A 27,038-nucleotide genomic window follows, 5' to 3' on the forward strand; every position below is an offset into this window, starting at 1 on the left:
CCTTTGCAAAGGTAGGTTTACACACCTCGCACACAGGCATCATAGGCTAAAACGGCTAGCCAGTGCCGACTAGCAGACAGTCCGAAAAAGTGAGTCAATAATCCAAGATGCTGATGGATTAGTACCCAGAGGTTTGATGTGAACTTTTTCAGTACAAACTCACTATACGAGCGACTCGACAGAGCGGCTCTCTCTGTGTCAACGTCTCACTCGTAATTAAAATGTTTAAAATACTAAAAAGCCAGAGCAGTCGGAACCAGGGCAGTCATTTAAAAGCTTTTGTATGTTAAAAGCCTTTCTGAAAAAAACAGTAATTAAAAGCTTTGTGTGTTAAAAAGCCTTTGTAAAAAGCAGTGTGCTCTGCTGCGTGGCTGCTCTGCTGCGTGGCTGCTCTGCTGCAGTTCTTGTTGGCGTGGTATGGCCGGACATCAATGGTGTAAAGTAAGTACATTTACTCACTGTACTGTACTTAAGTACGGTTTTGTAGCCATATTTTTTATTTCTACTCCATCCCGGATCCAAATATTGTAATTTTATTCCACTATAATTATTTGAAAACTTTAGATGCATCCATTATAATACATAATACCAGTAAGACTCCCTATAAGGGTCATTTGTGTACGGTGTGATGTCATACTGATGTCAGCAGTGTGATGTCATACTGATGTCAGCAGCAGAGATTCCGTTAGCCGGTATTTACCGGCCATTGGCCGGTTAAATGTTTCATTGGCCGGTAATTATAAAGTCCACCGGCCACCGTGGCCGGCTGGGAAAATGCCTCTTAGGCTATTTTATCATTTAATCTTATTATTCACATAATTATTTGTCTAAAGTAGTAAAGCTACAACCATTAAAACCTATCATAATTTTAAATTTGTATCATGTTCTGTCTTCTGTGAGTCTGACGACAGCGGAGCTGCTTCATGCTGCGCTGTTAGAGGTGGGACTCTCGCGAACGAATCAAGTCTTTTGAACGGCTCTTTGAAATGAACGGTTCACAGTAGGGAGCCGTTCCTGAACAGTGGTGGGAAAAGCACGCTAGTCTTTTGAACGGCTCTTTGAAAGGAACGGATCCCAGAGATCCGGCTCACTTCAAATAGCCATAAATCCCATCTCTATGTTACGTGCATGAGCTTCAAGCTCACAACAAGTCGAAACGCGCATTGCTGTGAGCTTGTATGTCTGCTATTTTAGACACGCACACAGCCTTACGGAGAAGCACACATCACGTTTCACAGCTCCGTCAAGTTGGTAGCCTTACATTAATCTGCAGCCGATTAATGTAAGGCTATCAAGTTGGCACCTCACGGAGGTCTACAGCGTGGTTTTAGTGTTATAATCAGAACAGAACTGGGGTTCTAGACCAAGCTGGACCCAGAGTAGACGATAATGAAAAAGGGACCCGAACTCTGTGGAATCGTGGATATTATAATGACTTTCTGATCGCATGGATGTGATCCCATCGTGGTCAAAGCAACAGAGGCAAGTTAGTAACCTTCCTTGCACCAACATAACATTAACAAAACAAAACAAATGTTGTGTGTTTGCATATTAAGGTTTAATGAGACGGTGAAGCCAAAATCATATACAATTAATATAACTTATTAATTTGTGGCAGGGCGCGCAAACGGTTCGCTTGTGTTGCGCGCCCACTTTAACCTATTCACTTCTTTATACTACTACATAACATAAGTAGTTAGGATATTATTTTGTTAACTCAGGAACAGATTGCAATTGCATCTGTGATAAAGAGAAGTTAAGGAAGCCCAGCGCTAACATAAAATGGGGTAATTATTATGTGCACCATGCACATAGCCTACAGTATCTCATCTGCAAACACGTGTGACGTTCAATATAATATGGCCGATAAATTAATTGATTGGCTGGTAAAATATAATCCTGCCGGCCACGGTGGCCGGCCCCAAAAATGCCTAGCGGAAACCCTGGTCAGCAGCTATGTCTCTATATATGGAGTTATATGTTGTTCGTCTTTGTAACAGCCACCCCCAGATTTCTCGTGGAAATCTGTACAATATCGAGAAGGCCCGAACGGAAACTCTTAGTCAACTGGCCACCCCATCAAAGAGTAAAGGGACATCAAGGCCTCTCTCTTGTCAATGGGCTGGTGTCGGCCACCCCGTAGGGGTTCTAGTCTGAGGTGATAGCCTGCCACCCCGTTAGTAGGCAGGGGTCCCGACAAGCCAAGGGGTCGATTGCACCAGCTTCCTCCTGCCGCGAAGGGTGCCAGCATGACTCACACCATCCTTCCTAGACGATTTTGACATCTTGTTACTAATCTGTCGGTAGATAATGCCGGTCTTATATAAGGGTCATTTGTGTACGGTGTGATGTCATACTGATGTCAGCAGTGTGATGTCATACTGATGCGGAGATATGAGCAGGGCAAAGGTGTGACGTGTGACCGACCGACGGACGGACGGACGGACGCATTTACTACCACCAGTAAGACTCCCTAATCGGTCGCTTATCTCCTGTCACACTGCTGACATCAGTATGACATCACACCGTACACAAATGACCCTTATATAAGACCGGCATTATCTACCGACAGATTAGTAACAAGATGTCAAAATCATTGAAGGTTTACCCTACTAACCAACTGTTTACCATAGCAACCATGTTTTTTACCTTAGCAACCAACTGTTTACCCTAGCAACCAACTGTTTACCACAGCAACCATGTTTTTTTTACCCTAGCAACCAACTGTTTACCCTAGCAACCAACTGTTTACCCTAGCAACCAACTGTTTACCATAGCAACCATGTTTTTGTACAGGGCCTGGGATTGATGACATCAGAAATCTCCATATATGGGCATGAAAGGGATTTTGTTTCTGGAAATATGTCTGTGGGGTGCCACATTTGGAATAAAACACTTACATCACAGATATGGATATCCATACAGCCCATCTAGTTTGCCTGTGTCCATTTATGCCCATATATCTGATGACATTGGGACAATGATCTCCATATATGGGCATAAAACTTATGTTAATTAGTAAAGCCTGGGGATCTCCATATATGGGCATGAGGGGTACCCTAAAAGGGCATCATCTGGGAATAGCAAATATAGTTATCCTAGAAAGTGAAAATCTTACATCAAAGGCCATAACTACCTACCTACCACCATACTGCATTCCTCATTAAACTACCTACCAGTAAGATGCCTAAGGGAGAAAATCAAAGGGCGAGGTTGCACCATTTCTTGGTCTTCTGGCCAGTGATGTATATCGGACCATTTAACCATATATGGAGACATCTGGTACCCATAGATATTCACAGATATGGGCTTAATATTGATGACATAAGGGATCTCCATATATGGGCGTAAAAGGGATTTGGTTCCCCTGGCATCACAAGGATCTCCATATATGGGCATAACATGGATTTGGTTACCCTGGCAACACGGGGATCTCCATATCTCCATATATGGGCATAAAAGGGATTTGGTTCCCCTGGCATCACAGGGATCTCCATATATGGGCATAAAAGGGATTTGGTTCCCCTGACATTACAGTGATGTCAGTGGCTGGTTCTACAGAGGGGATCTCCATTTATGGGCATAAAAGGGAATGTATGTATGATGATGTCAGATATCATAGACGTCATAGGACTTTCACATAACGAATAACTGAGTAAGCATGTAAACCCGTAAAATCTATATTTGGGCATGGCTGATTTATGACCTCATCATGTTGACACGAGCAAACACAGCTGAATTGTATAAATGATCAGTGCAGAAACCAACAGAAGTATTTGACCAAGACTCTTGATCTTCAAGAACCCTGAGAACCTGTATTGTTTGGTATTTTACCATTTTTTGTGTTTGAAATGTTGAACTGGACTTTACATCGTGAAAGTGGATTCAATATATTGAGACTAGGGTAAAAAAATGGTTGCTATGGTAAACAGTTGGTTGCTAGGGTAAAAAAAACATGGTTGCTATGGTAAACAGTTGGTTGCTAGGGTAAACAGTTGGTTGCTAGGGTAAAACCATGGTTGCTAAGGTGGTTGCAGACCAGCAACAACAGACTGTTGCCACAGCAACGTACACAAAGGTTTGTGTACACATGTGGTGTGATGTCATACTGATGCGGAGATATGAGCAGGGCAAAGGTGTGACGTGTGACGTGTGACCGACCGACGGACGGACGGACGCATTTACTACCACCAGTAAGACTCCCTAATCGGTCGCTTATCTCCTGTCACACTGCTGACATCAGTATGACATCACACCGTACACAAATGACCCTTATATAAGACCGGCATTATCTACCGACAGATTAGTAACAAGATGTCAAAATCATTGAAGGTTTACCCTACTAACCAACTGTTTACCATAGCAACCATGTTTTTTACCTTAGCAACCAACTGTTTACCCTAGCAACCAACTGTTTACCACAGCAACCATGTTTTTTTTACCCTAGCAACCAACTGTTTACCCTGTTTACCCTAGCAACCAACTGTTTACCATAGCAACCATGTTTTTTTACAGGGCCTGGGATTGATGACATCAGAAATCTCCATATATGGGCATGAAAGGGATTTTGTTTCTGGAAATATGTCTGTGGGGTGCCACATTTGGAATAAAACACTTACATCACACATATGGATATCCATACAGCCCATCTAGTTTGCCTGTGTCCATTTATGCCCATATATCTGATGACATTGGGACAATGATCTCCATATATGGGCATAAAACTTATGTTAATTAGTAAAGCCTGGGGATCTCCATATATGGGCATGAGGGGTACCCTAAAAGGGCATCATCTGGGAATAGCAAATATAGTTATCCTAGAAAGTGAAAATCTTACATCAAAGGCCATAACTACCTACCTACCACCATACTGCATTCCTCATTAAACTACCTACCAGTAAGATGCCTAAGGGAGAAAATCAAAGGGCGAGGTTGCACCATTTCTTGGTCTTCTGGCCAGTGATGTATATCGGACCATTTAACCATATATGGAGACATCTGGTACCCATAGATATTCACAGATATGGGCTTAATATTGATGACATAAGGGATCTCCATATATGGGCGTAAAAGGGATTTGGTTCCCCTGGCATCACAAGGATCTCCATATATGGGCATAACATGGATTTGGTTACCCTGGCAACACGGGGATCTCCATATCTCCATATATGGGCATAAAAGGGATTTGGTTCCCCTGGCATCACAGGGATCTCCATATATGGGCATAAAAGGGATTTGGTTCCCCTGACATTACAGTGATGTCAGTGGCTGGTTCTACAGAGGGGATCTCCATTTATGGGCATAAAAGGGAATGTATGTATGATGATGTCAGATATCATAGACGTCATAGGACTTTCACATAACGAATAACTGAGTAAGCATGTAAACCCGTAAAATCTATATTTGGGCATGGCTGATTTATGACCTCATCATGTTGACACGAGCAAACACAGCTGAATTGTATAAATGATCAGTGCAGAAACCAACAGAAGTATTTGACCAAGACTCTTGATCTTCAAGAACCCTGAGAACCTGTATTGTTTGGTATTTTACCATTTTTTGTGTTTGAAATGTTGAACTGGACTTTACATCGTGAAAGTGGATTCAATATATTGAGACTAGGGTAAAAAAAATGGTTGCTATGGTAAACAGTTGGTTGCTAGGGTAAAAAAAACATGGTTGCTATGGTAAACAGTTGGTTGCTAGGGTAAACAGTTGGTTGCTAGGGTAAAACCATGGTTGCTAAGGTGGTTGCAGACCAGCAACAACAGACTGTTGCCACAGCAACGTACACAAAGGTTTGTGTACACATGTGGTGTGATGTCATACTGATGCGGAGATATGAGCAGGGCAAAGGTGTGACGTGTGACGTGTGACCGACCGACCAATGGACGGCCGGTGGAGGTTTTGATACTAAACTGCGACCTACGGTCGCAAAAACCTCCACCGGCTGTCTGTCAGTCAGTCAGTCTGTCCGTCATGTCACACTTTTCCCCAACTCATATCTCCGCCACCGTTGCCCCAAGACATGCCAAACTTTGCACACACACACTCCTTGCCTGCCAATCCACAACCTCCACCTCTCACGTCATACGGGCAGCCATAGTTACACCTGGAATGTTGAATCTCCATATATGGAGATAACCTACGCATCACACAAAGTCTGACCTCACCAGCCCATACTTGGGCATGGACGACTTATATCTCCATATACGGAGATGGCCATATATGGAGATACGATGACATCACAGAGTCCACAGCTGATGATGTGGCGTGATATCATACAATACACAAACAAGCCCTATATAAAGGGGCAATTCTCACCAGGGAAGAGAGCATTCCCCACTAGCTGAGTATCTTAAGATGGTTGTGCCAGCATGACTCACACCATCCTTCCTAGACGATTTTGACATCTTGTTACTAATCTGTCGGTAGATAATGCCGGTCTTATATAAGGGTCATTTGTGTACGGTGTGATGTCATACTGATGTCAGCAGTGTGATGTCATACTGATGCGGAGATATGAGCAGGGCAAAGGTGTGACGTGTGATCGACCGACGGACGGACGGACGGTGGAGGTTTTGATACCAGTAAGACTCCCTAATCGGGATTATCTCCACACAGTGCTGACATCAGTATGACATCACACCGTACACAAATGACCCTTATATAAGACCGGCATTGTCTGACCTCACAAGCCCCATATTTGGACACGAACAACATATAACTCCATATGTTAAACAGTTGGTTGCTAGGGTAAAAAACATGGTTGCTATGGTAAACAGCTGGTTGCTAGGGTAAACAGTTGGTTGCTAGGGTAAAAAACATGGTTGCTAAGGTAAAAAAAACATGGTTGCTATGGTAAACAGTTGGTTGCTAGGGTAAAAAAATGGTTGCTATGGTAAACAGTTAGTTGCTAAGGGTAAAAAAACATGGTTGCTATGGTAAACAGTTGGTTGCTAGGGTAAACAGTTGGTTGCTAGGGTAAAACCATGGTTGCTAAGGTGGTTGCTAACGTACACTAACAGACCAGCAACAACAGACTGTTGCCACAGCAACGTACACAAAGGTTTGTGTACACATCACACTGCTGACACCAGATGTCATACTGATGTCAGCAGTGTGATGTCATACTGATGCGGAGATATGAGCAGGGCAAAGGTGTGACGTGTGACGTGACGGACGGCCGGTGGAGGTTTTGATACTAAACTGCGACCTTACGGTCGCAACTAAACTGCAACCTGACGGTCGCAACTAAACTGCGACCTGACGGTCGCAATTATGCATAGAACACTTTAGCCCTATTTTATACCTATGCTGTTTAAAAATGGTTGATCTACAGCTCGTTTTAAAAGGGACCATCAGTCAGAGGACATTAATTTGCAACACAATATAGTAGACCTGACACCATGATTGCTGATAGTGATACTCAATAGCTAGACAGAGTAAGCCTTAGAATTAGACGATGTGGTGCTAAGTGGTCTAGGTGTGTGCCTGGCATTCCAGGTACTTTATAAACAATAGATGTTTTGCCTTGTGTAAATTTAAGGGTATATAGCCAAACAAAGGGTGCCAATTTACATTGATTGATATTTTAATAGCAGTAACAAGAATGCTGTCAGACACAGTTTCCCATTTGTTTTAAGTAAAGGGACTGTTTGAAAACATTGGCTTATTTCTAATTGTAAAGGGTTCATAATTAGCTCAATCATTATTGTTGTTTCAGTGTTGTGATGTTTGGTTTTTCTCTTCTCCCACAGGGCTGTAACAGCCAGGGACAGAAGTTCCTTTTAGGAAGTGCCATGGAGAGCTGTATTCCATCCTGTTTCCATCAATACCAGTGCACTCACAGCATCAGCGTCTTAGGGAGAACATTCATGTAGAAATGAAATGCAGATTTTGTGTTGGACACACTTGACTTCTGGTCAAAATGCAACCTCTGGGTGTACAAATAAAGCCTGTTATGACACTTGCCTGGACATTTATTTGGATATGCACTATATGTAGAATGTTTTACCTAGCTTAATGTATCACCTGTGCTGTGAGTATTACTATAAATGTTCAATATCAGTCTGCCGCTGGATATTATGACAAATGTAGATTTCAGGTTATTTGTATAATGTATGAGCATATAATAAGGAACTGCTCTTGCAAATATTCATTGACAGACCTATTTATGTTTTGTTCAAATGTAATCCCATCTACATCAAGTAGGGGCTATAGAATTATTATGTTTAATGATTGAGCAAATGCATACATAGACAGCTCTGCTGTTTGGGACTTCATTTACATTTCTAAAATTAGCCATGGATGCCGTTTCTGTGGAATAATACAGAGATGTAAGCCTACTGATTTGATTACTTTTATATTCAAGTCTAACTAACTTTACCTCTGTAAGAAATAAAGTAACATAATATTATGATTGTTGGGGCCATATGCTACTATTGGATTTCGGAGGTTGTGGATTGGCAGAGAAGGATTGTGTGTGGAAAATTTCACATGGATAGGGGCAATGATGTCATTTCGTAGTTTTTTAGCTTTTTGGCGGGGGTCCCTGGGGGTCCCTGGAGCTGCGGGGCCCTGGAAGGGTGGAGGTTGTGGATTGGCAGACAAGGAGTGTGTGTGGAAAATTTCACATGGATAGGGGCAACGATGGCGGAGATATGAGTAGGGCAAAAGTGTGACGTGACGTGACAGACAGGCGGTGGAGGTTTTGATAGTAACTGCGACCTGACGGCGGCAATAATAGGAAGATGCAATTGGAAATTGCGAGTGTGGTTGCTGGCGGTTGCTGACTATACTCTACAGTAAGCTAACTGTCATGTGAAGCTCGACCAATTGATTCCCTATTGATTCCCACTCCCATTGATTCCCTATCCCTGCCAATTCCAATGGCAGCGGAAAAGTTACCCTAGTAATCAATAAAGTTTCCGGAAAAGTTACTCTAGTAATAGATACAGTTTCCCCAAATAGCAGACCTCCAAGCTCTCAACGTGTCGCAACGCAACGCCCTTCTTCCGAGATAAGAACCCTCTCTCACTAGGCCTTTGTGGAAAGTTGCATGGCATGATGTATTCTAATAGTACCTTCAAGTTCTTAATTTTGAGTGCTGTCATTTTGTAGTGCATGAGTACTGTGTCTAGTTAATTGTGTGCATTAGGGCTATAGATTGTAACTTGTAAGAGTGATGTAACTGATTATTAGGCCTGATTATTTGTTCTCTGATTCCTCAAGGAAGCCGCCCTCAATGGATTGATTGCCCACAAATTAGGACATTTTTATTATGTACTGGACAATGATAGACATTACAGACTGGTAGATAGCCTGTCTGAAGGACTCCTGGGGTTTGGGATTTATCATTTGCTGTCATGTATTCTGATTTATTACATTAAACCCTGTTTAATTGTGTCCTTCTTGGTTTGGTTTCCTAACTCTGCTCAACCCTGGTTTAAAGAACCTGTTTGCTTGGTGTATTTATTGTTTTGTTTTTGTTTTTGAAGCGGTGAAAGCCGCTTCCAAGGTGTGGCTTTGTCTGTCCCATGTCTGTCACGTGCATGCAGAATTGAGGATTGGTCAAGCTTCACCCTCCAGATAAAATCATTCAGAATTCATAAAAATATAGAACTAAAGCACATAGAAAGTATAGATCTAGGACACAGAATGTATAGATCTAGAACACAGATTCCATAGCTCTAGAAGTTAGAACACATAAAAATTCACAGCTTCACTTCGAACCGAGGTTTGATTTTTTAAGTGGCTCCATAGCCTCCAGGTGGCGTTGTCTTCATTTTTGAGCGGTGCCTATAAGTGGCTGTGCGTGTGTCCGTAGCCTTTTTCCTCAGTGTTTTGCTATAGTAAAATGTGTGTACGTAGCATCATGTTTGTCTAGTGATGTCATATGTCATATGTCTGTAGCCTTTTTCCTCAGCGTTTTGCCATAGTAAAATGTGTGTACGTAGCATCATGTTTGTCTAGTGATGTCATATGTCATATGTCTGTAACCTTTTTCCTCAGCGTTTTGCCATAGCTAAACGTGTGTGTGTAGCATAACCTGTACATCCTAGACTCAAATCCTAGTCTGAAGATGTTCTGCAAGCACGACCACCGCACATTGGGTGTGATTTTTTTCTTTTTAATGCTTTTTAACCTCGCCGCACATGGACAAATAAGTGGTTGATTGGTCTGTACTAATTTTCGGACTAAAGACAGACAGGCAAACCAATCGGAGGTGTCTGAGGTACTACTTTTTTGGTCTGTGCCCATGTCTATAGCCCCTTTTATTACTGCAAAGTGAAACCAGAACTCCCAGGAACCTGAACCCATTTATTTGGTTCTGGTTTTGTTTCCATTGCGTACAGCCAGGTTCCAGACAAGATTCCTGGAACCTTGCTTCGGTCCTGCTCCTGAGGTAGAACTAAACTTTAGTTCTGAGAACCTATGGGTGTGGCCAGCAGCGCTGCTGCTCCTTTTTTGTGACCTTCTAGTTCTAGTTCTGGGTCGGCACTACAGTGCTAGGGTTAGGCTGTTTATTTTTGAGCGGTGGTCACAACGCTCCTATACGTGGCCGTGTGTGTGGGTCTGTCTGTCTGTATGTCTGTATGTCTGTCTCCGTGTCCGTAGCCTGCAGTAACCTTTTCTGACCACACATGTTAAGGGAGGGGCGCTGTTGCACACACACACACACACACACACACACACACACACCACCGCTCAGTTCACACAAGTGTGATTTTTATTTTAAGGTTGTCTTAGCTGCATATCATATACTCTCTGGAATTAACCACAGTCTGTCTAAAGGTGTGGTTACTTTCTCTGGTTATGGGTATATTCATCTCATACAATTTTGAAATTCAAATTAAAATGGTGTATTCTGTTTGGCCAATTCTATTCTGTTCAGCCCTACAATGGAAATGGGCCTTATGACATCACAAACAAATGATGACTATTTCTTTGGCTAAACGCATTCTTTGATTGGTCTGTGCCTGTATCTATGACATCATGAACAACTAAGCGTTTGATTGGAGCGTACACATTTTTTGGGGGCTAAACGCGTTCTAAATCAGGGTAAACGAATCCGAAGCCTCTGTGTCTATGACATCATGGACAAATCAACAAAACAAAAAAAGTGTTTGATTGGTCCATAGAGTTATAAGAAGAATAGAGAGGTCACCAGATTAGAGCTTAAATCGGGCCTAAAAAAGTGAGCCCGGCCCAACCCAGCCCTACAGAATTTCAGCCCGGACCGAGCCCAAGCCCGATACATAATTGACAATTGGAGACCGGCCCAGCCCGAAGACCGACATTCTAAACAACAAGCTTGTATGATGCAGACGGCAGCATCCTTCTTTTCCTCATACAATATTGGTGATTTGTTAAGAACAGTGTCATTTTACCATTTTCCAACTGTCTTTATATATATAAAAGACATTGTAGCAAGCACCGTCCTAATTATGGAAGAAAGAAAAAACATCGGAGCCTCGCTGGAAAACACAGCTGACGGCCGTCGCTAAATCAGGAAGCAGGCGTACAGGCTATTATAGCTACAACATTCACACTACGTCTATAATATTATTAGGAAATCCAAAAGTGTCTGTGAATGGTTTCAACGATCTCCTCCGCTCCGCTCTGCCACAGCGAGAAGCACCCACTGGCCATAGCAGCCACCGCCACACACACACGGGAGCACACTCTCAACTGAACGTTGCTCAACTGTCTGAACGTTGCGCTGCAGCGCACATACAGTCACACACGCTCAACTGTGTCAAGTTGCGCCGCAGCGGTGCAGCGCAGCTTACACAGTCACAGAGACATCACGTTACCGTGCTGCGCTTGCCTACCGGATTATAAAAGACCGACCCGACCCAAAGCCCAACATATACGTGACAAATTGAGCCCGGCCCAGCCTGCGCCGCGCCGACCCGTCGGGTCCCGTCGGGCTCGGGCTGAACTTTTAAGCTCTACACCAGATATCCCCACCCGTCCACTTGCATTGAATTGCTCACCCAGCGCATGAGGCATTTTCACCCCTTCTTCCAGGTAGTAAAACGTGACGTAGTGGGGCCACTGTGACGCATTTTGCGTCATCGAGTTTGTTCATGAACGCACTGGAGCTCAAAGTCATGAACGAGCACTGCCACTGTGAACGCGCTGGGGCTCAAGTCATGAACGAGCGCAGCGAGTACAAGCTCTGTTGGTTGAGCGGGTTGAGAACGCTCTCTAGTGGGGAAGAAAGGGAAACTGCCGCCCAGTACACGGCTCCTCTCCCCGCTTGCGAAGCACTCTGCTCGGGTTAGATCTTACAATACGTCCCGCTGGACTGAGGCATCGCCTGGAAGTGGAACTCCACGTTGAATTAATTAACCATTGGTTAATTATGTATTTCATGGTTTAACAAATTAATTCTTGGGTTTAATATATTTTTGATATTTATTGGTTTTATATTTAACATGATTTTTATATTTAGTAGTTTTATATTTACGTTGCATGTGTGATTAGCCCTCTAAACAAAAATCAGAATGCATTTAAAATAGATCAGTGGTTCTCAAAGTGGATTCCAGGGACTCTGTGGGGTCTAATTTGACCCATACAAGTCTGTATATTTGTATACTGACAGTGTACAAATGGAACCAACATTGGGTTTATATGGTTCCATTTTTTTATGCTGTCAAGAGTTAAGGGGAGACCTTGAAAATGTGAAAGTTTGATAACACTGGAATAGATTACCAAAGTGGAATCCATATTAATAACCAAGTCCATTGTTTGAAGTTTCTGAGGTAAATTAGTTAATGTATACCTCTATGAAATGAACTGTTATGGTTTATACACACCATTGACAATGGTCTAACGTTTTTACATGTGTTTTTACACCATACTGCCCAGATGGGGCGACCAGTCTTTGGACCAGTGAATGGGCTGTGGTGGTAAAGGTTTTGTTAACTCATTTCTAGCCGATCCCGAGTATACTCGTGTAAAATACTCAAGTATTTAGAGTGCCGATCCCGAGTATACTCGCGAAAAATACTGTATATAGAGTAACGCCGGTTCTCCAACCCAATAGCCTGGCGGAAGGTCCTGGCAAGATCGGCCTCGCCGATTCATCATCATCACGGATCCACGTGCACAAAATAGTAATCCCATAACATGGAGGCCGACGGGGAATCTCATCTTTAATGTCCATTTTCTCCAAACAACACTTTTAAAGCCAAGGATGGCATTAGATTCTCACTACAAAAACATAATAACAAAGGCATCGATCGGCCATTTTAGAAACCATATGGTGTGACGACCGCTCCCGTTGTATGACGTCATGATGTCAACCCGGAAGTATTTACGCAATGGACTTCTGGCCTTCAAAATAAGACAATGGAGCCTAATGGAGCCCTGCGAGTGGCACGCTACACATTTAACCTGTTCATGTCTGGAGCACTAAATGGGTTTTAAGATGGGTAGCCACTTCACATGTCATAAATGAGAGCGGCGTCCGTTTTGATGTTTATGTTGTGGCATAGGTTTTAGGTTTTAAGCCTAATTGGTTGTTAAGCAATTTCCATAGGTCACATGGTTTGTTTTTGTATTCTTCGATTTTTTCGTCGATGTAGTTTTTTTTTTGCGGATCTAACTAGGGCGGTTGTCTGGTTTCTAAGTCTCTTCGCCTGAGCAGTAAGATGCTTGATGTGCATATTGAGGTCAGGGTTGAATTTTTTGCAGCACTTTAGTTTTTCATCATATTTTTTGTCTCTGTGAGTTTAATTGATTCGTCAATATCTAAGTTATACCATGGTTCTTGGCAGGCTTTAACCCTGGTGGTATTCAAGGGGGCCACGTCATCTAAAGTAGCGTTAAATTTGGTTTTAACTCATTGACTGCCAAGGCACGAGTTTCACGAGTTATTACAGTACTCCCAGGCTGCCACAGCCCGAGTTTCCCGAGTTGGAAGCCATTTTGAAATTTTTTTTTTTTTTTTTTTTTTTTTTTTTTTTTTTTTTTTCAAAATTTTTTTTTATAAAAAAATTTCTAAAAATGCCTCAAATGTATTAGGCATGATCGCAATTGCGAAATTGCATGTTTAGCCCCATAACAAACACATCTTTCAAAATGTCAAAAATGGCTGTTTTGTCTGACTTTGAAGGCTTGTATCTCATGAATGCCTGAACGGATTTCCAAGCGGATTTCTTTGTTTGAAAGCTGTTAAAAAGTACTACACATATGGTGCATGATCTAGGCATGGGCGTGCACGATCCGTGCACTAAAAATTGATCCGTGCACTAGAAATTTAGGAAGGTGGCAGTGTTTGTTTTGTCTGACTTTGAAGGCTTCTATCTCATGAATGCCTGAACGGATTTCCAAGCGGATTTTTTTGTTTGAAAGCTGTTAAAAAGTACTACACATATGGTGCATATATGGTGCATGGGCGTGCACGATCCGTGCACTAAAAATTGATCCGTGCACTAGAAATTTAGGAACGTGGCATCCTGGTACTTGGCGGCCATCTTGAAAAGGGCATTCAATGAGTTAAAACCAGACCATGCTTCTTCGACCTGTGTACACTGCAGATCTGGGGAAAAGTCTAAACTCGCTAGTTTGTGATTAACACATGGGCTGCACAGGTTTATAACATTTCTAGCTGTTGCTGGTGCCGCCGTTCACACGCTTTATTTTGAAGAGCATCGGAAGCTTTGTGCGTGTGCACGTGGGTGTCCACTGACGATTGAGGATGATAATCCCTTTGTTTACAAACGCTCGCGAAACTAAAATCCAAACGGGGGCCGACCATCGCGTTATAGTGTCGCCGTGAAAACAATCAGATCTCTGCTTCCCTGGTGTTCTTTTCACCTCATTCAGAGATAAAGCCCTTTTTATGTTTCAGAGTAGAATGGAAATCAATGCAACCAGCTCGTGCCATTTTCTCCCTCTCTCTCTCTCTCTCTCTCTGCTATGGGGTGACGTATGGACTCGGGTCATTCAGAGGGCAGGCAGCTGCACGTACAGTTAACCCTTCGTTGTCTCGTTCACGAGTCAACTCCTTTTGGCATGGTGACCCCTAGTGGCCTTAACTCGTTACTGAACGAGTTTGGCTCCTTGGGTGTTAAAGGCCTCACTGGAGTAGTTCTTAAGGCTTCTAGCTACGACTGTTTTATGGCCACTAGCCTTGGGTTTGTCTATTTTTTGGGTAGAGTAGATCATGCAATGATCACTAAGACCGCATACAATAGCCCCGCTATAGCGGTGACTTTTGGACTTGTCAGTTACAATGAGATCTATGAGGGTTTGGGAGTGCTCTGTCACCCTGGTGGGTATGGTGACAAGCTGAGTGAGGCTATATTGATTACATAACCCATCAAAGGACTTGAACATGAGTGCTTCTTTACGCAAAACATCCACATTCCAGTCGCCCAAAATGTGCATCAAACAGCTCAAAGAAATCATTCTGATCAGGTGGTCTATAGACAGCGCATATTAGTATGTTTTTAGCATGTTTTTAGCATGTTCAAAGATTACCTGAATCCATACAGTTTCAAGAGAACTGTGGTGTAAGTCTGGACGGGGGATAAAATTGACATCATGATGTACATACATGCAAACTCCGCCTCCCCTCCTGTTTCTATCATTCCTGATTACAGTGTAGTTGACAATTTCAATGTTAGCATCTGTAAACGAGTCATCAAGTTTAGTTTCAGAGAAGGATATAATTTTTACCTTACCATCATGAAACATTCCCTTAATTTGCTCCAGTTTTTTGGGATTCAAGCTATTGATATTTAAATGTACTCGAGGTGGTGATCGAGCCAACGTCAGAGCTGGGGGAGGGGGGTTCTTTGTCCATGGCCAAGACAGGAAAGACTGTCGGGGGGAGGGGGTCGTCGCTGTCCGGTTGAAACAGTTGTGTCTGTAGTGGGGGTGGGGGGGCGCTGGGGGGGAAGACAGGTCCCTTTGATGCTGCTTGGAAATCCAGACATGCAGCGATCCAGGATATCTCCTCTGTGCGGGGGGTGGGGTTGGTGTTGAAGATTAGTTTCCATCCGAGGCAAGCAGACGACGCGCCTCTGTCGCGTCGTCGTCCGTAGCCTCGGTAACCGCTGGGCGACCGTCTGCTGTAGATGTTTGCAGAAAGCCGGCTGGAGAGCCATTGTTTTTAGAATAGCACTCACCAGCTGACCTCGCAACGACATCGTCGTCTTTGCTGACCGGGAAGTCCTCTGTCTATGGGTCAGCTACGGATTCACTCTTGGTCTGGGAAAACATCTGTTCTCTCGCCAGACGAGCGGTCGTTTGTCGAGTGATCGCGGGTCCAGGATTGGGTTGTATGTCACCCGAGAGTAGCAGGAAAAAGAAAATACGGGACCGTCTGTCCATTCTTAGTCAGTTTGCCGAAGCCGAGATGTTTAGGTTTCCGACCCATCGTGGAGATAAAAATCACTGTGTGATTCCTCTCTGTCCCGCACATAATTCTTCATATCCACATTAGGTGCGTTCCATGGTGAACTGATATCCTTCCCATTGTCCCTGGATTGTAGCTTGGTGGGACGGAGTGAACGAAAGTGCGACCGTCCATCCCGACTGCTGAATCACCCAGGGTTCTGGGGGCTTGGATTGGTATAACTCATGTCGTCATCATTTGTGACATCATTTTTCTAACAAAAAGCGGGGCATAGCCGCTCAAAAAAAAGAAAAGAAAAAAAGCCAACAGTACAAAGGCAGGGTCTTTAGCCAATGAAGAGCAGCGTTCTTGGTGACATCACCACCAACAAGTGCGACCTGATATAATAAAAACAACACCACAGGAAACCTTTGGGCTCACTGAAAGGTGAGCCCACAACTGGTGACGTCACCAAGAACGCTGCTCCCCCATTTATATAGTAAGGTTATTCTCCTTTAGCCAATGAGGGAGCAGCGAGCCCACACTGTTTCGTAGGAACATTATTTCTAGTTAGTGTGGTTGCCCGAAGGGCAACACACTGTAGTTCTGGGGAAACTTTATTTTCACTAGATAAACTTTTCCGTTGCCATTGGAAATTGATGGAATCAATGGGAATGGCAATCAATAGGGAATCAATGAGATAGGGAATCAATGGGAATCAATGGGAGTGGGAATCAATAGGGAATCAATTGGTCGAGCTTCACATGACAGTTAGCTTGCTGCAGAATATAGTCACATCGGCAACACTTGCAATTTCCAATTGCATCTTTCTAGTTGGTGTGGTTGCCCAATAGGGCCCAACACGCTTCCCCTCTGCTCCAGGGCTCCACCATGGTCACCATGTCCTAATAGCTGGTTGGTCTCTCCCGGGTCTTCCCTCTTTTGGCTTCCTCTCCCAGCACCCCCACAGACAGATCCGCTATGGGCAGACAGGACACCCCCACATAGGGTGCCTGATTAACCCTTTCTCCCCACGGGTGTCCCTGTCCTGACCTCGGCCCCGGCACCGGTCCATTATTGCTTTCCTCTCTCGCCGGCCAGGTCTCTCTCCTCTGCCCTCAATCTCTCTAACTCAGGTCCTTTCTGGCTTGGTTAAACGGTCGTCCCATAGCTTGACGACAAAGACCTAGGTGTAGATGTGATATTAAGTTTTGTCAGATCATATATATATATGATATTATATCATATATATATACTATGTATACATAATATATACATAGTTTGTCAACTCATATAGGACATCTGCCGTCGTGTTTGCACTGCTCACTTCGCACGGGTGTGATTTTTTTTTAATGTCCATGCATGGCACAGGTGTTGTTTTCTGTCTCATTGGTACACATATCAGATCTAGTGTGACAGTATGTTGTACACTTTGTGTTTATTTGTGCATGGAAGATGAGATAAGATAAACTTTATTCATCCCAGATTGAAAATGTGGTTAAAGACATATCAGGCCTGGTAAAGTGTCCTTTTTTTGGGAATTCAGAATATGTGTTTAACTGAGTTAGAAGCGAGTAAAAGCAACCGACCCAACCCCGAAAAACCAGGATAAAAAAAATATTGTGCCCCTCGCCCTGCATGGCAGTCTTTTTGGGGATTCAGAATATGGTCAGTTGGTCACCCTATGTCAGGTGGAAACCTTGTATGTCAAGCTCATGAATTTACAATATTTGAGCCGTTTCTGCTGCACAAAGGGAGTCGCAAATCCCCTCGTTGCAGTTAATTGTTTTCACCTGCTGTGCTGCTCTGCGCAGTGGGGGGACATCTCTGCCAGGTCAGGCCTGTCTACCCAGGCCTGTACAATTCATAGTAACCAATTGGAATGAAATGTGCTCAAACTGTCTGATATACGGATATAGAACCTACATATAGGCTAATGTCGGGTGGAAGGGGACGGCACCATGTAAAAAAAAAGGGAAAAGAAATTTGGATTTGTTTACCTCCTGCACAAGGCAGGAGGTAAACAAATCCAGTCTGCATGCACCCCTATGGCGCGCGCTCACCATCAGACCAGCAAAGTGTTTCTCAACCAGTAGACCACAGACCTGACCAGCGCATACATGCATGCACTAACACAGACATGCACTCTGACAATAACAGACAGAACGATAGCTACGATCGTTCCAATACCAATAGTATCATCTGGCTTGCACGTAGTAGATCTGGGAGTGGCTGGAGTGACGGTGGGGGGAGGTGATGTCATAGAGGGTGTCGTCATCATAGGGGGTGATGTCATAGGGGGCGTCATCATAGGGGGTGACGTCATAGGGGGTGGTGCCGTGGTGGGAGCGGGGGGGACCGTGATGGCCCAGGTCATATTTGAATAGAAAGTTCCACTTTGATCTTTGAGTGAGCAACGATAGGTCCCCTCATGTTCCATACTGACATTTCCAATCAGCAGGGACGAGCTACGGTTGGCTTGCAGAGGTACAAAATCTACATCGGCCGGTTGGTCCAATTGTCCTTTGGCGACGGAAAAGTGGTACGTTAGCTGTGTGTTCGCACCGCTCCACACGAGGTCATGCCATGGAAGATAACAGAGCAGTTCAATCCGACTTCCTTCCTTGGTCACCATGGAAAAGTTGCCACAGTGTAACGTTCCATTTGCAGAGGGGCAATCATGTTGTCTTTCTTTACAAGCACCTGGAACCCCACTACACCTCTTCACCTTTTGTCTGAGAAATCCACAGCTCTGAACACAGAGTAACTCATCTTTGCGCCTTCTCAATAATTCAACGCTGTAGTCCATTAGAATTTGGAACTCATTGGTTAAATTTTCTCCAGTGTGAGAGGCATTGGTGAAATTATTCCACTTCATCTGGAACTCAGAAGCGATGTTGATCATAGTTCTTGGAACAATTTGTGAGTCTTTAAAGTCTTGATTGAAAATGATCTCCATTTCAAAAAAAATTCTGAGCCAGAGCTTGCTTAATGGCATCATCCCCGAGAGAATAGATGAATTCCCAAATTGGGTCTCGGAACGTTGGTTCACATTGCAGGCAGCCGCGGATCACCTGGAAGCAGCTGATCAGTGCCAAGATCTTAACTAAGCTCTGAACGGTGAAACACATCTCAATATAGTCTTATTTAGTTGTTTTTACAAAAACTCTATTGATTAGATTTTTCACCCATGTCTCAAAATCTTTGATTTGACTAAATGACTCTTAATGACCCTCTTATTTATCTTAATCTGTGATGTCTTCACAGTGATGACATCGTTACATAGTACATAGGTTCTCAAAGTGGGTCAGGGGTCCTTGGGGAGGTTCCAGGGGGTGGGGTCCCTAGCTAGAAATGTGTTAATATAGCATCACAATCCTTTTAACCACTGTATCCATCTTTTATACTTGGCTGGCTATTCAAAAATCACATCTAGGTTGAAGTGAGTGGTGCTATTTATGTTGTGATGTCATAGTGATGACATTGCTATCCTCAATCGTTGTTGGACGTACAATAAACTTGAGCCATTTGTTTCAGAATGTAGGCCAGATCTAGGCCAGATGTAAGCCAGGTTTCAGAATGTAGGCCAGATGTAAGCCAGGTTTCAGGGCCTACATCTGGCTCGGACATTTTTGGGAATTGTTTTTTACACAGGTCTATTGTGAGGTGAGGGGTGCTATTATGAGTTATAATTAGTGGGCTGCTTGTAATATAAATAGTAACAATACCAGCGCTAGCGCAGCTAGACTCTATCTAACTGCCATTGCTAACACACAAGGGCAGTGTTATATATTGCCATTCCCATTGATTCCATCAATTGGAACGTTTATCTAAAAATAAAGTTTCCCCAGAACTACAGTGTGTTGCCCTTCGGGCAACCACACTAACTAGAAATACTGTTCCTACGAAACAGTGTGGGCTCGTTGCTCTCTCATTGGCTAAAGGAGAATAACCTTACTATATCCACGAGTTTCCAACGCCCATAGTGCATTGCGCAGACGTCTGCACCGAGCTTCCGCAGCCGATTTTCAAGCTCACAACGGGTTGCATCTGCGACGCGACGTGAGCTTGTATGTCTGCTGTTAAGCGGAAGTTTGGTCCTGATAGTCTCCAGTAAACTCCCGGGGAAACTTGTGGATAAATAAGGGAGCAGCGTTCTTGGTGACATCACCAGTTGTGGGCTGGCCTTTCAGTGAGCCCAAACGTTTCATGTGGTGTTGTTGTTATTTATATCTGGTCGCACTTGTTGGTGGTGATGTCACCAAGAACGCTGCTCCTCATTGGCTACAAACCCTGCCTTTGTACCGTCTCCATTTCTTTTCTTTTTTTCTTTTTCTTTTGACAATAAACTTGACCTATAAAGATTTGGTATAATATACTGGTCTCACCTTTCAGCGAGCCCACAATAATAACAATAGTAACCTACTCTTCCCACGAGGGAAATTCTGTATTTTCAGCCCAACCCAGCTGATTCGCTGCCCACAAGGAACGTGTGAGCAATTAGGGGTTAAGAATCTTGCTCAGGGGGACACATCGACATTGCCGGCCTGGCCTGGAATCGAACTTGGGACAACCAGGGCCTCTGGTTCCCCAGGCGGGCTCCATAACCATTCAGCTATGGCCGCCCTTGGTTGAGGTTGTGAGCTTGTAGATCGGATCGCTATTTTCAAATAGCCGACGTAGGCTGTTATTGCTGTCGGCAGCTCTTTAAAGGTTACACCTGCACGCACACGCACACACTCACACACACACACTGGAGGGATGAGTCATGCCGGTCTTTGTTCTTCTGCTCTGTCTACGTCAGTCTGTGGATCACCTGTGCTACAAGAGCACGCATGTGTCCTCACCTTCACCTCTCTCTCTCTCTCTCTAACCCTTCTTTCTTTTCCATCTTCTTAAACAGTAACATTACTCATGTTAGATTTAGTCTCTGAGAAACTAACACTGGGGATTTCACTTTGTAAATTTCACTTTATATAAAAAATAAACAGCCGTCTTAATGAACATATCATTTTATTTATTTCAGTACTTTCTCTCGCTGTTACATGCAATGCAATCATTTATTGCATTGCATTCTCTTGCTGAAACCCAAGAAGGTTGTTATCAGTAGCGCTTTGGGGGCCGGACGCGACCAGACGCTGTGTGGCCGGAAATATTTCCCCACATGCACGCGCACAGACGGCACCGAACGGTGCACGAGCGTGTAAACGCGTGCATACCCCCCCGCGAGAGCCGCGACAACTCCCCACCCCGCGAATCCGCGATAACTACAAGCAATACTTTAATCAGTGGCTACTACTATGCATAACAGGTTTCTAGTGGTGAATGTGTGAGCGTCCTCAAGCCTCTATTCATATGGATATATAGCCTACTTTAACACCTAGGTTTCCAGCTGTGACTGCATGTGCATGTGTCGATGTGTGTGTCCTCATACATGGCTCCATATTACTGTGGTATTTAGTGTTTGAGATTCGTTCAAGGCAAACTTTGTTTCTCTATCCTACTGCAGCGCTGTATTTTCTAAATGAATTAAAAGAAAGTAGAACATAAAATCTTAAGTAACAATGCAAATGTAATTAAGACTAGAAAACTATTGTTTTCCCACCATTAGATCTGCTGACATCCTTTCTATCTAAATAGCCTCTAGAGGCGCGTGCACGCGCGTGCACGTGACGTCAATAAATGACCGTCTGCCCGGAAAAAAAAATCCCAAAGCACCACTGGTTGTTATGGAAGGTTGTTTGCCACGAGTATAGATCCCCGAATGAGGACGCACTGTGGGGTTTATCAGAGGAAACAAAAGTGTTTTCTAGAACTCTGTTACTCATCTTCATGGTATCTTATTCTCTGAAAGGTCTGTATTTCGTCACTCACCTGTTCCCCTTTATACCCTTTTTTCTGTTCTGTGTGTGTGTGCTGTGATAGCTGCGGATGATGGGACAGAGAGGGTGTGCGACACGCTGCTCATGTGCATCATAACGGTACTGAACCAGGGACTGAGGAATGGAGGAGGCGTGGGGGACATTCTCAGGAGGCCCTCTAAAGAGGTCAGGAAACCACATGTCTGAATGATGACATCAAGTAATAACATTGTAGGGTAAATGAGTGTAGATGGATGTATCACCTGTTGTCCTGTGTATGTACACTTGGTGATTGTGTATTCTGTCCATTTGCACTATATGTCCATGCACTTGCTCGATCGCTGGAGTTGTCACTGCACAATATTTGCCAAAACAAATTATTGAAAACCTGGCAATGAAGTTTCTGATTCTGATCAGTTTATTCTATTTAATCTGTCTATTTTAAAGGCCCAATTCAGAATAGTTTGGAATGTAATAATAATCAAGTTTCAAGTTTATTTTGCCATTTACATTAAAATTGTCATTAAAATGCATTGGAATCCTTGTTCACAAGCCACACAGAAGCAAAAACAAACATATACAAGACAGTACAGAAAAGGACATGGGTACTATCAGCATAGCGGCTCAGTGCATCAGTTGTATAAAAAAAACTTTCAATCCCTCTTCGTACCTTAATGTTGCAAGAAGTTTCTCTTTGTACCGTATATGCTGATGATGACTGTGTCGTTGTTTCATTTGTACTCATTTACCTACTTACTTTATATTTCCACCTACTATGCAGGAGCCTCTGTTTGCTGCCCGGGTGGTGTATGACCTTCTGTTCTTCTTTATTGTCATCATCATCGTTCTCAACCTCATCTTTGGTGTGATCATTGACACCTTCGCCGACCTGAGGAGCGAGAAACAGAAGAAGGAAGAAATCCTCAAAACCACTTGCTTCATCTGTGGTGTGTGTTAAACTGTGCTTCACACTTTGATATTGTAACATTGTGCAGCACACAAACACACACATACCTCATCCCGTCTTTTGTTTCATACTGTAACAGGGCTGGAAAGAGACAAATTTGACAACAAGACGGTGTCATTTGAGGAGCATATCAAGTCAGAACACAGCATGTGGCACTACCTTAACTTCATGGTTCTGGTGAGGGTGAAGGACCCCACCGAGTACACCGGCCCTGAGAGCTACGTGGCTCAGATGATCAAGGTTAGTAGTGTTTTGGTATGATTCAGGACATTGTAGTATACTTTGACACTCTTTTGGCCACAAAAGCCTAAAGTGCCTGATGAAGTAAAATGTAAACATATAGTCAGCATGCCGGTTTCATAGTGTTTGGAGTTTTAGGGTTTCTGGTCTTAATCTGTTTCGGCAGTGAGGTGGCGTACGCAGTGCTTTAGAAAACATTGCGCCTTCTGCAGCAAATGTGGTGAAAGAAAGAAAATGCAGAAAATGCCCAAAATAGTATCTAGCCCTCTGCCCAAATTCCAATTAACTCTCCATATCCCTTGTTGGTGGATGGAGATGTGGCTCTATGCTCACATAGCACGGAAACTAACATGTGCTCCTTGCATGCTGGGACACAGCACAGTTAAATAGAGATTACACCCAGTGTAGTCAAGCTCGCTGTATGATAAACTTTGCTTGAGATACACAATCTCCCAGTGACTCATTCCTACATCAGCAACTTGTTTGTGGAATAGGTAAAAAAAAATTGAAGTGCCTGTTCCCTTCATATTGGTTTATAACTCCATCTCCATTTTCCACATTGTCTTTCTCTCATACCGGTCTCTCTCCCCGTATCTCCTCTTCCCTCCCAGGAGAAGAACTTGGACTGGTTCCCCCGCATGAGAGCCATGTCTCTGGTGAGCAGCGAAGGGGACAGTGAGCAGAACGAGATGCGCTCCCTGCAGGACAAACTGGAAAGCACCGTCACTCTGGTGACCATGCTCTCTGGCCAGCTGGCCGAGCTGAAGGAGCAGGTGAGGTCACAGTTCATCAATGGGTCTCAGTGCAGCCTGAGCTCAAAGTCTAAATGAACCCCTCTAAAATGTACAAACTGGAACAAATTCAGGAAAACAATAGAGCCTACATTTTTAAAAGGTAAGCCCACAGTAGGCCTTAACCCCTGTACATGCTTGGCATGATGTATAGCACGTATACAACATATGTACATGCCAGTCCACTAAATGTGGCGTCTGAATGAGGCGAGAGGGCAGACTGGCTGCTCTGCAGCAGTGTGACTGATCAGTCCCATCACCTGCCTCCTCTGCATGTGATCCTAGTCACAGACTTGTCCTTGTTCCTCTTCTGCCACATGTGTGAAAAAACAACTCTCCCAGATCGAGGGAAAGATGAGGATCACACAGTCCCATAAACAATACTTCATCACCCTTATGTTAAAATAAATGAATACAATAAATTCAACCTGCTGCCTGCTGTTGCTCAACACATAAGGTAGTCTTATTTATGAGCCTTGCCCTGCAATACAGGTGAACTACAGTTTGCAATTCTTGTTTTTGTTTTTACCTCAGTAACTATAGCTAACTTCACACTCTAGTAGGGTAACACACAGCGTTGGCGTAACCCAGGGGTTAAAAACCACATAATAATGCTACTTTGGGATCACTGATGCCAAGGAATAAGTATTGAATGAAATGGTGTGATGTCATTAGAATAGGTTAGGCTTTCTTACATGGTCGGACCAAGTGGTGATGATGGGACGTGTTAACAGAGAAGCAGTCAGTTCTACTCTAAATTAAAATGATACACGTTTATTCCTCACAATATGGAAAGAGGAAGTCCAAATATTTTACTGCATTTTATAACCTGTTATTTCTTGAATTATTTGTATCCATGCTGCATCGTCCAGTCCCTTTCCCTCCATCAAATGTCTTATCGAACACTTACCCAGCAAAGTTAAATGTCATTTTACTAACACTACTATTGTCATTGTTAGACACATGTATACATTCTCTCCTCTCTTTCTTCCTTTCACTCACTCACACTCTCTCAAACTCTATACATATCTTTTTTTTTTCTCCACAGATGACGGAGCAAAGGAAGAACAAACAGAGACTTGGTTTCCTGGGTACGCCTCAGGCCAACCACCACATCTCAGCCCCCTGAGGGCCCAGAGAAACAGTCTGGGACAGTTTAGGACCCCTGCTAAGAGAGTCCGCACACACACACACACACACACAACACAGTACCCTCAAGCACCTGGCATTTACCCTGATACAAACCCATAGTCACAGATAATTACATTACATGGAGCTGATGAGAACTGACTTCAGAGTCAAAAAAGTGCCTTGTCTTTAACACAAATGTTGCCTTATTTAACAACAACACTTACACTCGCACAGAGATGAATAGTGGTGCACCTTTTAGGGTACTGTAAAACAGGGCCATGGCCCTTATTTGTCCTTATAGTCTACGAGTCCTCGCTTGTGGAATGATTTGCCCGACATGACAGACATGTGCCACTGTTGGCTGAGTATGCCACAGGTGCAGAGAACGGTGAAGTTAAGGTAAATGGATTTAATAGAATTCCATGTAGGCGTCCATGAGTCATGTGACCTCCCCAGACTGTATCTGACTTTGAGACCAGGTCATCCCTACAGGTCAGATGGTCAGTTCTTCCATTCCAGATTGGTCCGATTGAGGGAAGGGAGCGCCGCGTGTGGTTAACGTTAAGTATTCTCCTCCCACTTTTAGATTTTTACAGTTTTTCACGTGTCAAATTAACATACCGGTAACTGGAGTATTGTTTTCTTATTAAGAAAAAGGTTCATTCGTTTTTTTCGTCTTGCTGCCTCACTCATTAACTTTTATATACTGTACATTGCAGTTTTTGACTGTGCACTTTTAAAACAATTGAGTGAAATGTTTAAGTGCTATAACTGGATTTATTTTGCCCCCTGTGTCTTGTCTGTATGTCCTGTATATGCATTCACTGCACCATTTTAATATACGTTAAAACGGAATGTCTACGGAATTGTACAAAGTACAGTACAGTATATAATGCAGAGATGTGGATGAAGATAATCTGATCTCCTGTGTGGAACTTACTTGAAAGGCCTTATGTGTCTAAATCCTATATTGGTACAGAATGTCATGTCGACAGAAGATATAGTTGCTTATAAAGTTAAAGTTCAATGTAAAGATTCTTGATGTTGACAGAGATATTAGCTAATACTACTGTAAAATTTACTTTACTGTCATACCATCTCCCTCTTCTGAGGATTTTTCTTTAATTTCTTCTTTGGTCAGTGTTTTAAAAAGTTGTATTGTCAATCCATCCCACTAGCTTTTGTAAGACTGCTATTATTTTCAGTTGACCCGAAAGCGCGTTTTGAACTTGCACGAGCACGTTGCAGGAAATGAGTGTACATGCACATAATAGGACTCGGGAGTTGTCCTTTTACACTTAAGAAAGATGGGTTAACTTTATTTTGATGCTGTGTTGTAATAAACGTTTGACAAGATGAGACTCCTTGTTGAGCTTTGTCAGCACTAGCAGTATTGGAATTTTATACATAATATTAGTCATTGATGATGGATACAAATTAATATACACACACATTATAGCACTAACATATTAACTCATTGAGTGCCTATCCCGAACTAGTTCGGCTTTATTATCGCATCCCAGAGTGCCAATCCCGAACTAGTTCGGCTTTTTAATAAAAAAAAACATTTTTTGAAAAAAAAAATGTTGTCCTCTGTTTACAGAGGACGATATTTGCCGATATTTGCTGATATTTACCATCCACTCCAATGCAATCCAGGATCTTTAGAGCTCATTTTCTGTTTTTGAGCG

At 43.3% G+C, this 27,038-nt stretch overlaps 1 protein-coding gene across 1 annotated transcript in view; it reads left to right on the forward strand.

The window, feature by feature from the left end:
- LOC308294238 (inositol 1,4,5-trisphosphate-gated calcium channel ITPR2-like) overlaps window positions 1-26,625 on the forward strand; it is a 141,589-nt gene extending 114,964 nt beyond the window's left edge. The window contains exons 53-57 of the mRNA XM_080736965.1: window positions 22,283-22,404; window positions 23,000-23,165; window positions 23,265-23,425; window positions 24,037-24,198; window positions 25,265-26,625. Coding sequence (XP_080593091.1) covers window positions 22,283-22,404; window positions 23,000-23,165; window positions 23,265-23,425; window positions 24,037-24,198; window positions 25,265-25,345 — 692 coding nt within the window. The 3' untranslated portion in view covers window positions 25,346-26,625. The remainder of the gene's footprint in view (window positions 1-22,282; window positions 22,405-22,999; window positions 23,166-23,264; window positions 23,426-24,036; window positions 24,199-25,264) is intronic.
- The last annotated feature ends 413 nt before the right edge of the window (window positions 26,626-27,038 follow it).

Source organism: Nannobrachium achirus (genome assembly GCF_963921795.1).
Source record: "Nannobrachium achirus genome assembly, chromosome: 11".
In the NCBI taxonomy this organism is placed as follows: Eukaryota; Metazoa; Chordata; class Actinopteri; order Myctophiformes; family Myctophidae; genus Nannobrachium; species Nannobrachium achirus.